General features: G+C 39.2%; 1 protein-coding gene across 7 annotated transcripts in view; it reads left to right on the top strand.

Annotated features, from left to right (window-relative positions):
- Positions 1-14,456, top strand: part of EHBP1 (EH domain binding protein 1) — a 218,274-nt gene that overhangs the window by 93,825 nt on the left and 109,993 nt on the right. For all 7 annotated transcript variants that reach the window (XM_061989162.1, XM_061989164.1, XM_061989165.1 and 4 more), the window contains exons 8-9: positions 1,027-1,149; positions 9,966-10,218. In XM_061989162.1, the coding sequence (XP_061845146.1) occupies positions 1,027-1,149; positions 9,966-10,218 (376 nt within the window). The remainder of the gene's footprint in view (positions 1-1,026; positions 1,150-9,965; positions 10,219-14,456) is intronic.

Genomic DNA, 14,456 nt, shown 5'->3' on the forward strand with positions numbered 1-14,456 from the left:
CTACACAGGTGCTTTGCTGTGGGTGTATCACTGTAAGGACTCGGTCTAAATATATTCTTTTAGTTAACTGTCCCTTCTCTTTTACCCTCTTTCTCCCTTGCTCTCTCTCTTTCTAATAACATTGTTCGTTCCACTTCTGATTCATTAAATGCCCTTTGCCTTACGTTTGTCTTGACTGGCTTCTATTTACAGAAATTGTAAACCAGTTGAATGCTCTGAGCAGCTTAGATGAAGATCAAGATGACTGCATAAAGCGAGCAAATATGCCTTCAGCTAAATCAGCCAGTTCCTCTGAAGGTCTATGAGCTTTCCTCCTTTCTTTCTGTTTCTAATTGTCTGTATTTATGGTGACCTGTTACCTTTTGACTCCTGCTTGTATTCAGCTGTCAGTTTTATCTCTGTGCCTTCCACCCAGCATGACTCTCAGTAATTTGTAGTGCATCCAACAGGTAACAACACGATAGAGAAAGAGCCTATCTCCCTTACAGCTCCGTTGTCATCTGATAATGAACAAGAAAGAAAAAAAAAAATTACAAAAAAACCCCCAAATAAAACCAGACCCTGAGCCTAAAACAGTAGTTGTGCAGTCAGCAACACATGACATCTCTAACGTGACAAAATGTCTCCTCTCTGTATGTGCACGTTACATCCAACAGTTAAAATTTCCTGATGAGAGTTAATATGTATGTGTGAACAACCAAAAAGAAATTGTTGTAGTTAGCTTGTTAGATGTTCTGCAACATTTATTTAATGAAGATAACAGAAGGCATTCTTAATAGTGCAAACCCACTACATCATTCCTGTTATGTAATGTTCTGATCAGCGAATAGAAATTTCATTCATTTCACTTTTTTTTTTCTCCTTTGTTGGTGTACTCAGTGAAGTGCATTAACTTAGTTACGCAGTTCGTGCCGTTCCCTGGTGTAATGTTTCAAGGGACTGTTGTTACAGGGGTTTTTTGAGCTTGACATGTGTTAGATGAACAGTTTTTACCTATACTAAAACAATATTCTACCTTGTTTGTAGAACTTATCAATAAGCTTAATTTTCTGGATGAAGAGGAGCAAGACCTGGCCAACTCCAGTACAAACCCTTTTGGTGATCCTGACACAGCAGAATTAAATCCTTTTGGAGACCCTGATGTAGAAGGTAATAATTTGTTTTACATAATTCATTGCTAATTGTAAATGCTTAATGAAACATGATTGTATTTTGCTGAAGTTCAATTGTTGCATGTAGTACTGAGGTAGCAATAGCAGTAGTACAGTTGCCACTGGAAAGTGAATTTATCCTTTGAGTCACGTCCTGATGTGTGTTTGCTACAGAGGGCTCCCAGCTGAGCATTGAACCAAAGACTTTTGGACCTATCAGGTGTGTTACTAGTTCTCACCTCATGTGGTATAAATGAGCAAGAGGTAGTCATCCCCTCTGTTCCATATGGGTGCTGGTTTATGGCAGAACTTTCCTCACTGTAGTCTTCACTGCATTGCAGCTATTCTTGGTTAGCACTAATCTTCATTATTATAATTTAATTGTATCCCTTACATTCTTCTTTTTTTGCTTTTATGGCTTCCTTAGTTCAGCCTTCTGGCATTGTGCCTTGCACCATGTAGTAAGTGTTAGTCCCCTTTCCAGACTGACGTGCCCATTCTTGTTTCGCTTGAGTGCAAAATATGATCTCTGTAAGTTTTTAATCTGATAGGACTTCAGCCATAAGGCCAGAATGGAGCACTACAGCAGCAGACATCTCTGCTGTCCTCAACTCCTTATCCAGGTATGCAAGCTTCCGTCTGCTGCCATGAAAAAAAAAAGGGGAGCACAACTTTCTTAGTTTGCAGCTGCTCAAAATGCCATTCCGTAGTTAATTCCCGAGTTTGAAGCTGTACTCAGCCTTTCATTTTCAAACATCCAAGACTTTTCTTCCCACAGAAAATACCAAGGAATGGTTGCCACCTTTGACCAAACCCCGGGAGCCATTCTTTGATGGCAGTGCAGTACCACTACACTGAGCAGAAGCAGCCCAGGGTATAGCCATGTCATGCCATTTCTAATGGCAGGTCTAATGAGGATGCATTTCTGAGCTGCAGCTTTCACTTATGGTTTCTGTCTTTCTCTGGACAAACTGCATGTTCACTCACAACACAACTTTTCTGCCTTTGGAGTCCACAGAGGCCAATGTAGGTAGTGATCAAAGTTCTGTCATGCTTTAGCTGTGGCATAGCCTCACAGCTTGTATTTCTCAAACAGCAATGTTGCTCTATCTTCTGTATGTGACCACTGAAGCCGTAACACCCCCATCTTGGGCCCCTTCTCCCCTCTATAAAGTTTTTGAGTGTTTCTGGAGCTGCAGAAGTGAGTTGTTTCAGCTTTGTAGATACCAATATATACGGATTAGATTCTGGTATCTGGATCTTTAGCTTTGTTTCCTGTCAGTTCCTCAGCTGTGAATTCCCTTAGGATCATGGAAGGAGGCAGAATAACCCGAGGTATAAAACACCTCACCCATCTAGTTGCCCATACACAACTTGCTCTAAGAGACTCCTTCTCTGTTCTAGAGCTCCCTTCTCTCTGAAGAAAACTGTACAGATCCTATCCTACCTAAACTGCTGTCTTCCAAACCAAGCTTTTCTTTCCTTTCCTTTCCAGAGGGAATCTGCTCTGGCAGAAAGCAGCAGGTGTTCCGACCACAATACAGCGATGAGTCAGTTCCTTCTCACCTCAGGGACAGGGAGATATAAACTGGTATTTTTTCTTAGCACTGGAGTAGCTTGATACCTAAGATATGTGGGACATGTTTTTTTTCAGTCAATTCAGTTCCATTCGGTGGCATCTAGCCTTTACTGCCATCTTCAGTCACAGTCATGGACATTTCTCCATTCCTCTGCATCTTTGTACTTGGTCCATCTCAGGGCTCAGACTGTTGGTTCCCCAAAGAAGTCCCATCTGCACAGCGATGGGCAGGAATGCCGAGAGTTATTGGGTGTGCGTGCACCAAATATTCCTCCCACACATTGTCACTGTCATGCAGCCGTCAACATACAACAGCATGACAGTGACTGTGATAAACAGGGTGTCACTAGGTTCTTCTTCTGTGTCATAAGGTGTTTTTATTTGGGAGGGATGGAGCTTCTCTCAGGTTCACGTGAGAGCAATATGTCTTCCTGGAGCATTGAACCAAGTAGGAAGATCTGAGGTGTTTCAGGCTATCAGACCAAGAGTGGGACATAATGGTGTGGCAATTTTAAAGCATTTACATTGAATAGTGGCTCCCCAGGGGTTCTTCTAATCACCTCAGACATCTCTGTGAAGTGTTGGCTCTTCCAGAGCTGTCATGTCCCTGTAATGGACAGTGATTGTGTTCATCATCCCTTACTTGACCATCTTGGCATTTTCCTCCATAAAAAGTTGAGGGGAAAAAATGATGCTGAGACAAATTAGATAAGACAGCTCTGATCTTCAGCAACAGCAGGAATCTGCTATGTATGCCTGTGGCTAATTGGATTGCTGTCTCTACATGGGGAGCACCTAAATTTACCATTTTGGGAACATTTCCCTTTGTTTGGATTACATTTTGAAGCTACACAACATTGCAGCTGTTCTCACCCTGTTGTGCTACTGCAGAAGGCTGCCCTGTTTGTTTCTCATTTGGCCACAGGTTCCCTCATGGTTTAGAACTTTTTTCTACTTTGAATCCTCAGTGAAACTTTTCGTTGCTACCGTCTCTTTTTAGGAAGCTCTTTGAGACCATGCCCGCTTATTAGCTTTTGTGTCCTTAAGTGAATGTGACCTTTTTGATGGCCACCCCAGGATTTTGGGAGCATGACAAGCATAAAGAGTCATATTACCTGTTTCACTTGTCTTGTGATCTGCTTAAATCAAGAGATTAACCTTTCCTTCATACTTTTTTCTATTCGCTTCATGTTAGCCTGCTTTATCTTTTTATCTGACAAGGCAAAATCTTAAATTCAAACTTTGTGAAAGTTCAGAGTCTTTCTGTAGAATTTACTACTTATTTTCACCAAGAAAAGAGCATATCTGGAGCCTTCTTTCCTGAGTACTTTGCCACCAGATGATAGAGGAGATATTCCAGGGATATTCCTATCAAGCTTGTAACCTGTGTGCTTAGTGGAAGACTCCTTAGAGTCACCCAGGGTGTGAATATGTATGTATTGACAGTCAGTCAAAGAGAAAGGATTACTTGCTGGTAGATATTTGTTTCCTAGACAGATATTTCTTGTGCCTGTTCACAAACCAACTACTTTCTATCTTCCTAATCCTATAATCACCTAACCCTGGGAATGCAGGGTGGAGAGAAGCTAAAGGCGTCAGTGCTCCTAGCATCTATGTGCACGCTGTGGATGTGATGTGTGGCAGAGGGTCATCAGCGAGCTGTCCCTGGATGCTGCTGTGGTTTAAAAAGTGTAACTGATTTTACACACACCTTGGAGTGAATGTGCATACAAACAACTCGCCTCAAAACAAAAAAAATCTTCTGCTGAGTTTCTTGGTTCACTGGTCAAATGGAGACAATTTGACAATTAGGTCAACTAGACATTAGCAATCTGCAAAATCATCAGTAATCTCTCTGAACAGGGTATCTCTACAGCTATATACTGCACAGTATGTAGATGAACATCTGAGGACTGCCTTTTTGATTGCCACATTACAACAGAACTCTGAAATCAGTTAAATGTGCAAAATATTTTACTCAGGGAAGTCAACACATAGAACAAGTGCAAGTAGAAAACAACAGCACACTTTCAGAGCTCCAGATATTTTTTGAGTGGGGAATGCAAATTTTGAAGTTGCCACTGACCAATACAAGTTTCCTACAGCACACCTGAGACATGGGGGTAACCATTTGTTGGCAATGCCTGCCCCTTTCTTTTAAAACAGTATTTACCAGTGTATTTCTTTACCTTGTGTGTAGACTTCTGAGCTCCCTGCAATTGAAGCAAGTACTACAATGCAATACTAAATCCCAGTAGCCTTCTAGGTTAGACCTAAGGACAGCAGTACAAGAACTCATATAGAGGGAAACGATTGCTCTGTCCCTCTTGTTTTTCTTAATATGTTACTGCTGTGAGTATTAATAGTAACAGAAAGTCATCAGTGGTTTATAGGGGTGCCAGTCATTTTGCTTTCTTAGAAGTACTGGGAAGTCTCATCTTTATTCTGTGCTGTTTGTTACACTGCTCACATCACCATCGTGACTGTGTGCCAGTACTGCAGTAAATGGCATAACTAAATATCTTTCACATATGGCCTGTTCTTTCATCCTCTGCCAAGTGGAAAGTGGTATGTGTAGTGTTTTGGTGAGGGTTTTGTTTAGTTTTAAGGGATGTGTCACAATATGTTTGTGTTACAAAAGGCAAGTGGGTTGAAGGGCAGGGTGATTTTTGGAGATCTTCTGGGAACTAGACAGCTGATTGTGCAGATAGGTAGTGCCAGAGTGATGACTATCACGAGCAGTCTTTCTCAGTGGAGCTAGGGCAAGTAATGTTTCAAGATTCTGGCACAAGAGCAGCCGATGCTTATGCTGCAGTAAGACTTCTGCCTCTCCTTTCATCACTCCTGCCCCTGTGGCTTTATTACTTAACCATGCAAAATTATTGTGTGGTTGACTCTTGGAGTGCCAAACTGCAAGCATATTTTTCTTTCTCTTATTTTAATATTAGTGTTGAGAACTGCAATTAAAATATAGTTCCAGTAGAGTCTGGAGTCCTGTGTTTTCAACTGTGATTTATGATTAGGGGGAAGCAGGGAAATCTCTGTCAGCTCCTCACTGTAAAATCAGCTTGAAGTGTGAAATAAGCCCCTTTTAAGCTGTTGTGTGTTAAGCCCCCCCCCCCCCCCCCCCCCCCCACCAAATGAACTTCCAAACATCATTATGTCCTTGAGAAAACATGTTTGTTACAGAGGTAACAGTGGCTGTGGCTTTAAGAGCAACGTTGTTGAGTCACCATCCTAGCGATTTAATTTGTTACAGAGGCTCATGAAGTGATGAGCAACACTTGACATAAAAGCTAGTCCTAAAGGTTTTCAGAGACCCCATGAGAGATAGCCTGATTGGGTTCAGGTGGGGAATTTTGTCAGCCCCCTTCTGTCTTTTGGGGATATTGAAGAAAATAGAAGGGGCAAAAAAAAAGAGGAGTATCCTGGATGACCAGAAGAGAAAGAGTGGCCAAGCTAAGTGGGTTCTAGTTGAGCCCCTCTGGAATTCTACCTATAAAGTGTCTTGGAAATGATATTTTTAGAAGCTCTTCTAATTTTAGCCTACGCAGGATTTTATGAAATCTTTTCATCACTAATAAACCAGAGGTCTCTGAGTGCTGATCTGCAGTGCTGTGTGTGTAAGGCCAAACCGGTAGTTAACTGTTGAGCCAATGAACAAGAATTTTGCCCTAGTTAGGGTTACAGCACTTGATCCATAGTGTTGAAATAGAAAGAATTGCAGAAACCATTTGCATTGCCCCTTAAAAATTATCAGATTTAAGCAAGCATTTAACTTGCCATTTCTAGGAGACAATTAAAAGCAAATTAAAAGGTATTTTCTTATTTTTAATAGATTTTTAAGACATTGTTTTCCTAAGTGTTTTTAATTTCAGGAAATATTAGTGACATTCCTTCTAGTAATATTTGTTTGAATACTGCTTAGATATGATAATGTGTATTTAGCAACAGATTAATGTCCAGGTGCAGTTGCAGAAGCAGATATTTGTAGTTGTGCACTCTCTTGATAAAATATTTTAAGATTTGAGCAAAGTTTAAAGTAGCAAAAGTAATTAAGCTGCACAATTTGAACAAGACATACATCAGTCATTTTTCTGCATTTCATTAGATTACTTCTGCTTTTTATATGAAACTATCTTTTGAGGGCAGATCTCAAAAGCGTTTCCGCTTGACCTGGTTCATCAAATCACTAAATGGTTGGGTAACATTTGAGTGGTATTCTGACTACCACAAGTTTCTACTCGTTCATATCTATGCAGTGAGGATGGGATTTGGCTCACCTGATTTTAGACATTTTACAGTTTCAACATACACCTGTAAGCTTTGATGGTTAAGGGATCTTGCTTAGCTGTAGATACTCACACTGAGGATGTCCACGGCAAGCAGGGTGAAAGTTTTGCTTGCCATGATCACCTGCACTGGACACTAGAGTGATATAAGTAAGTCAGTGTAGAACCTCATTTCCAGGTCTAGGTTAAAATAAATTGTAAAATACATTTAAAATGTCAGGATCTGCTCTGATGTGTTCGATCTATAACATTGTCAAGGGATTTCTTGCTTGATTTGATTGTGTTTTTAAGAATATCTGCCTTGAGTGATTTCCCTTGTCAGTTAAACTGTAGACCTTCAATGTTATTTTGCTGTGGCTTTCTCTGAAATATCTTTCTTAAAAAGATGAAGGCTTGTGAACAAATCACCACACAAAGTAGGGTGTGAGCTTAATACACATCACCTACTGTGCAGTAACTACCCTTTCTCCCAGGATAAGTGCCCAGTAGTTTATTCCCTTTTATTAAGGGATAAGCATGTTTTATTTATTCTGGGGTAGGAGTGAACACGTACACAACAGCTGACATATTGCAAATACACACCCTGATTTATCCTGCAATAGTTTGTCCATGTGTCCATCTCCTAAGACAGCTGAAATGTTGGTTTATGACGTTCAGGTGAGGCTTAACCAGTTTAAACTGTATCATAACTCTTTTTTTAAGATTTAGCCAAGATTACTTTTGCAACCTTGGTTGTTTTTTCACAGTTTTTTTACAGTTAGTCACAAGGAGTTTTACTAATTAGTTCTTTTTAGAACACATTTTGATAGTGTAATGAGTGATCCTTAAGCATAACTTCTTATGATCTCGCTTTACCTTTGCCTCATCCCATTTTATGATGTTGACTGGTTAACACTTCTCTCAGTCTCCTTTTGTGCTGCGGCTTTTGACTTGAAAAAATGTTAGCTGCATTCTGAAATCACAGTTAAATATAAGAACTTACAGTGTATATGAGAGATAGATGTAGTGCATCTATAGATGTAGGTGTAGTGCATACGATACTTCTTTAACACTAAGTTGGACCAGGTTGCTAAGGGAATGAGAAACTGCAAACCTTGCCTGGAATTAATGGAACTATTTAAAGTCATATTCTGAATAATCACCGTAGCTGTGTGTGTAGTCCTGTGTCCTGGTTAAAAGCTGAGGTGTTGTTTCTCCTAGCTGAACTCGACCTCAGATGGGTGATTTGTCGCCTGAGGATCCATGTTGGTCATAAGTTAAGATTCTGATAATTTTTTTCTGTTATTCCAGCCAAACCCCTTTGATTTATACTTTCTCACAATAGAGAAATGATCCATCACTTCAGAAACAGACCCATAGAAATAGTGTAGAAGACAATATGACAACATAGTCTTTGAGGTTCAAAATGTGAAGAACCATGAGGAGGAGCACTAGCTATGTGAGATTCTTCCCCAAATGAAATCTTTTCAGTTTCTGATAGATTTCAGTTGTTCTAAAGACTAAAGCCTTTCCTGCTCCAAACCTTTGTTCTGGTCTGGTAACTGGTGACTATTCCAATACATAGATACGCAAAGCTGCTTCCTGCATGTGGGGACCATATTCATGTCCAACTAGGAGTGGCTCTTTTTCAGTCATGCTATGTGGTGTAGGGCTTTCCATCACTTTAGGCTGTGCTAATGGCTGGAGATGAGGTGAACTGAGCATTTACTGGCAGAGTAGAAAACATTTCTGTTTTCTCCCAATTCACTAGGATTAGCAGCTTCAGTACATGATCCACCCAAAACCAAGTAGCAACAATGCTGTTTCTTTTGCTACCCCTTGTCTTTATTAGTTGTGTGACTAGTGATTTTGTCTTCCCAAATATTTGCTTAGTGCCAAAGTCGATTGGAACTCCATCTTCTTATTTTTTCAGCCTTGCTACAAATAACTTTCAGAGTTTTTCTTTTAAAGGTAAAAGGTGTACTTTGCTCAACTTAGTAACCATACATCCGAAAAATAAACACTTTTTGTCAAGAATAATGTGGGAATAGTTAATGAGAGTCTCTTTTTAATGACACTACAGTGCAGTTCTTATTTTCATAGGTTTTGAAAATACAATAGTGACCTGAGCTTCTGATAATTTGATGCTGCAGGAAGCATAAGGTTAACATTACTCTGTCTTTGGAAGAAATATTGTATCACTGTGTGGGAATTTGTATCATTCAATATCCAGCAGCCATTCTTTTTTGTTCAATGTTCTTTCTGTAGTATCTGTTCCTCTAAAGAACTGCATGCAACTCCAGCTTGCTAACAACTTTTTGTTGTACAGCTCAAATAATAGATGAGTAATTGGATTTTCTGTCTCTTTAGGGTTAATTTAAATTCATTTTTAGTGTGAGATCATTGCTACCAGGAGCAGTTAGCGGTGAAAATATTTATGTTTTGAAATGCAATGGCTGGTCATACCTAAGAAATAATTTTTAGTTCAGTCATTTTAAGAAATGAAAAGACCACTCACTTCTTATCACCATTTTTAGTATCCAGTAAAAGTAATTTTATTAGAAAATACAGGGTTCCTCTTGTTTTAATTAAAAGCTGAAATAAATAAGAATGTTTTGTTAGGATACAAGTTGACTAATAGCTTGGGAAAATGTTTAAAATCTTGTGCAATAAGAGAAGTGACAACTAACTAGGTTGAAGGAGCTTTATTAAGTGAGAAAATGAAACCTACTGAATGTACTCTAGATAAAATGACCTTTTGAAAGACCTATTTTTGAAGAAACAAAGTTACTCGAATTTTTACACTTTCTTTAATTAATCTTAGGCTAGGATTTATGTATGATGTATTGAGAGTTAAGCAGCAGAACTTTTCATAAGCTTTCAAAACATAACGATGAGATAAGATGGTTTCAGTTTTTTTCTGTGAAGTCTGTTTAATGATTTTTTTTTGTTATTGTTTGTTAGAACCGAACACTGAAATAGCTTCATCTTCAAAGCCAGAAGAAAGTTTCTATGCTGACAATTACAATCCCTTCAAGGATGAAGATGCCCCAGAGTACTTGAACCCATTTGATGAGCCAGATCCTGAGCCTGAGACATTTGTAACTGTAAGAGATTCTCCTCCACAACCTGCAAAAAGGAAAAACATCAGACCAGTGGATATGAGCAAATACCTCTATGCAGATACCTCTAAAGCCGAAGAGGAAGAGCTAGATGAGTAAGTATGATTCTTTGTCTTTCAGCAGCTTTGGAAGCATTAGTGGGATCTCTGGCTTAATCTTGAGGTGCATTGGGTTCAACCATGGTGATCCTTAATCACCTCCTTAGGACAGACTGATCGTTAGCAGTCAGCAGTAGGAAATATCATACCTCCAAGTCACGCTATTTAGCTGAACATGGTCAGTTTGGACACTTTTCTTTGCCTCATTAGTAGCAAATTATATGCTAGGGAACAAATCTATGTACCTTTTTGGCACTTTATGCTCTCTCTGACAATTGCAAATGAGCCAGAAATTAAGAAGCAGCAGAGCTTGGTCCTTCCTGTTTTTTCCTATCACTTTTGCTACAAGAAGTAATAATTTTTGTTATGATAACAGATATTCTGTTTTATATTGGTGCACTATTTAAAAAGGAAGAACACTTTGCAGTCTACATACCACCTTTTTGAGAGTCTCAGAAAACTGAATCTCTACATGGGAAAGATAACACCGTATGCACTTTCTTAGGTTGCTTCTTTTGTTGTGACCACATGTAAAACTTTTATCAACTGTGACTGACTGCCTTGTATTATACTATAGAAACTGAACAAGGAGTGAGAGCTTTTTGCAATAGCTGTGTAGCTTAGGAGGTTTGACAGTGTGTACTTATTCCTGTTTGTGGTCATTAGTCACCAACCACACCAGTCATGAGATAGTTTATAGTGATTACATGGGAGCATTTTGCAGACAGCAACTGTAATTAACATTTAGGTTTACAATATTTAATGAGATTTATCATAGTATCACACTTGCATTGCTTTTATATTTAATAGTAATACAGGTGTCCTATCATCATCTTAATGTTACTCCGTTTATAGCTGTGTTCTAGGAAATGCAGGGATTCCACGCACTCTTAGAAAAGCTCTGTGGTCATGGATTTGTTGTTGTTATTTGTTTTGGAGGGGGGAAGGACAGTGGGAAATGGTGTCTCTGCCAGCTCCATTCATCAGGGCACTGCTTGAACAAACAGCACTGTGTCTTCACAGTGTCTTTAGAGCACAGTGTGATTACACTGTTGCTCATCACTGATCACCAGAATCTGCAGGGAGAAAAAATGTGTACTTTACACCTGCAAAGGAATGGGAATAGAGGACAGCCAGGACTGGGGAGAGGAGTAGAAGGGAGAAATGCTACATGAATGGGCAAGTGAAGGATTTTCTCTGGTGTATATTTGTACTCACATTTCCACCCTCAGCAAATCTGTGTTAAATGAGCTTGCAGCAGTGTTGTAACAAGCAACCTTGTTTTTTCTGTGTACTGGACTGTAGATTCCTTTGTTTACAACAGCCATCTCCTTATTTTAATGACTCCATTTGCTTTATTCTCTTTTTTGTTCCCCAAGGATAAAAATATACTTGAAAATCCTCATAGGTGTATTCTACTTGAAAATGAATTTAATCTCTCATTTCAATATGAAAGCAACATCCCATGGAAAGATGGAAGGATAAGGAGTCAAAAAACAGTTTTTTACATTTTCACTTGAGCTTTTTATGTCCTGACCTCCATAGTAGCATCCTCCGCACATTTTACTCCCAGGAGCACCATGTCATTCAAAAAGAGACCAAGGGAGACCATTTGTTGAATGTTATTGGGTAGAAGTGTGGCAAGGAGAACATTTGAATCTTTATATGGAAATGCTCTGGAGAAATAAGTGTAATATTAAAATTCCAGTCTGGGAACACAAGACTTGTGATACTAACTCACATTTACAAGCACTGTTATGCCTTACCCCATGTCATTAACTTTCAGATTTTTAGTAGAAAGTTTCTGCTAAGGTATGATGTGATAAGCACCAAAGGAAAGCTTTTCATAGGTGGTGCCAGTGGGTAGTTTGTGTGCCCTAAATCATGAGTGTTTATGTCCTGATGGGTATTATTTCTTACCTAATGTGAATACTGAGGCTTTTGTCATCTACATATGTGGCTAATCTTCCAAATCCTGTTAAAATCTAGGCTTCAGTGTCAATTTGTGGCAGAGTTCCACAGAAAAGCCAGGATCCTGTATGAAATGTGTTTCCTTTCATTGACTGTAAATGTTACCTTTCCAATCCCATACACTATCTCTTCTGCTGTCTTATCAAACCAACAATTAGTAGGATTGGATTTCTCTGCCGTAAGCAGTTGCTCTGTTGTATTTGTCTAGCGTGTTCACCATTGCTTGTCACTTGTCTGAGTTTAATGTTGCTAACTTTTTCAATCTCTCTTCATACAGAAGTGTCTTCATCTCTCTAATCATTTTCACCGCACGTCTCTGGACCCTGTTATTTCTTCTACTATGTATCTATTTTAAGATGTGTTGACTTGGCCTGAGCAGTGTATTCAAGACAAGGCTGAACAACTGAGTCGTATCACGGCATTAGAAAACTTTGCATATTATTTTCAACCTCTCTCCTAACACCTTATCTTTTGATTTCTTTGGTTAGTTGGTTTGGATAGTTTTTAATCCCTTTCAACTACTGCTGGTCTAGTGCTTTCACCAGGGTTGATTTTGAACCTGATAGATGGAAGGCATGAGAAATACAAGGCTCCTGAAAGACATTTACTGTTGCTCAGGAAATGCAATGTATTTTCATTCTTACACGTTTTAGTGGAGTTCACCTAGTGCACTGCTTGACATTTTCCTCTTGTATTTTGTGTGACAATCCAATGGTGTGTCATGGAAACATGGACCCATCAGTTAGCATCAGAACCCTTGTCCCACTCCAGCAGATCCCTAGTTCTGATTCTGGACTTGGAGCTTACACAAAGTGCCCCAAGAGCTGAACTCTGACTCCAGTTTTGTAACAGACTCTCATTGTAATTTTGGAAAAGGTACTTAGCCTTGCTGCACCTCTCTGTGAAGCGTTTACCTTGTGTAATTGGCTTAATTGAAACATATTCCACTAGTGGTTGTGAAGATAATGTAAGATTTCACAACACACATAAGCAAAGCATAGTTCCAAGCATAAGCGTAATGAGGCATTGCGTGGGACAGAGGGACCTAGATGATCTAGTACATCTATTCTGCTGTAAAACTACACTCTCAAAACATACTACTTCTGGCTAAATTCTCATACCTAGTTAGAGATAAGGAACACGTTTTCCTTTTGTTAGTTTGGGTGTAAAATTCTGCTGTTGCCTTTTTGAATTTTTTATACATTAAAATCCAAACCGTTGGTGGCTCCCCGTTAAGAAGGGGCAGCACATCTTGCTAAGTTAGCTATTTGAAAATAGCAGAGCTCACAACTACTTAAAATATACTGCTTTCAACCTCAGTACTTCAGATTGGTAGTATTGCCTGATGGTTTTTAACCCTCCCACTCTGACAGCTTTGGTTTTCCTCCTCAATCAAACATTGGGTTTTTTTTCAGTTAACCAGTGATACTGATCAAAATAATTTTTAAATTGATCAGAATAAAACTCTTTCAGATATTATTTGGCTCTGTGGCTTCTTATCTCATTAATCATTGCATGGCTTAGAATAGTGCTGTCTGATTGGAAAGACTGTTGTGTTGCCATCTATTGAAGCTTCCTGGTGCACAAGAAGCCGCAAACCACCACACTGCCAGTGACAGCTTAATGCCAGGTAGTTTGTCAGGTTTGAGTATGTAATTTTGTGGTGGACAGTCTAGTATCTCTTTAGGCAAATCACATTGTATAGATCAATTAACTTCATAGAAATAGAAAGTATGAGAGCTGACCTCACAGAAAAGTGCTTTAATGTTTTTCAGCTTAGGTCTTTTCCAGCCAGACTTCTCCCATGCTTAGTTTCTTGTATAGCCGTGTGGAAGCTGTTAGACCAAACTCTGCTACATGTGTCAGACCCTCATGACTTCAAAATATATAGCCTCTCGGGGCAAGAACTGTTTTGTTTGGGCTTTTTCTGTATTAAACTTAGTTTTTCAAAAGTCTTTCTCAATAGTTATAAGACCAATTAAAAGGGATGCAGGGAGTAAGGTAGAAAGCTGTATGTGTGTGTGTGTGTTCTGCCCTAACTATGACCAAAATGTGAGGGTGTAGTCTGGCTTTCAAACAGGTTATCTAGATAAAAAAGAGCAGTCCCTTGTGTCCATATGTCACTTTCTTCTGGTGTATGCAGTAGGGTGCAGTTCTTCAAGATTGCACACACAGTGCCAACAATTCTGGAGCATAAAAATTCAAAAGGTGGCTCTTCCAAACTTTTTTAGTCTCATTGATAAGATGTTTGGTGGGTTTTTTTT

The sequence above is a fragment of the Colius striatus genome, chromosome 2 (genome assembly GCF_028858725.1).
Source record: "Colius striatus isolate bColStr4 chromosome 2, bColStr4.1.hap1, whole genome shotgun sequence".
Lineage (NCBI taxonomy): Eukaryota > Metazoa > Chordata > Aves > Coliiformes > Coliidae > Colius > Colius striatus.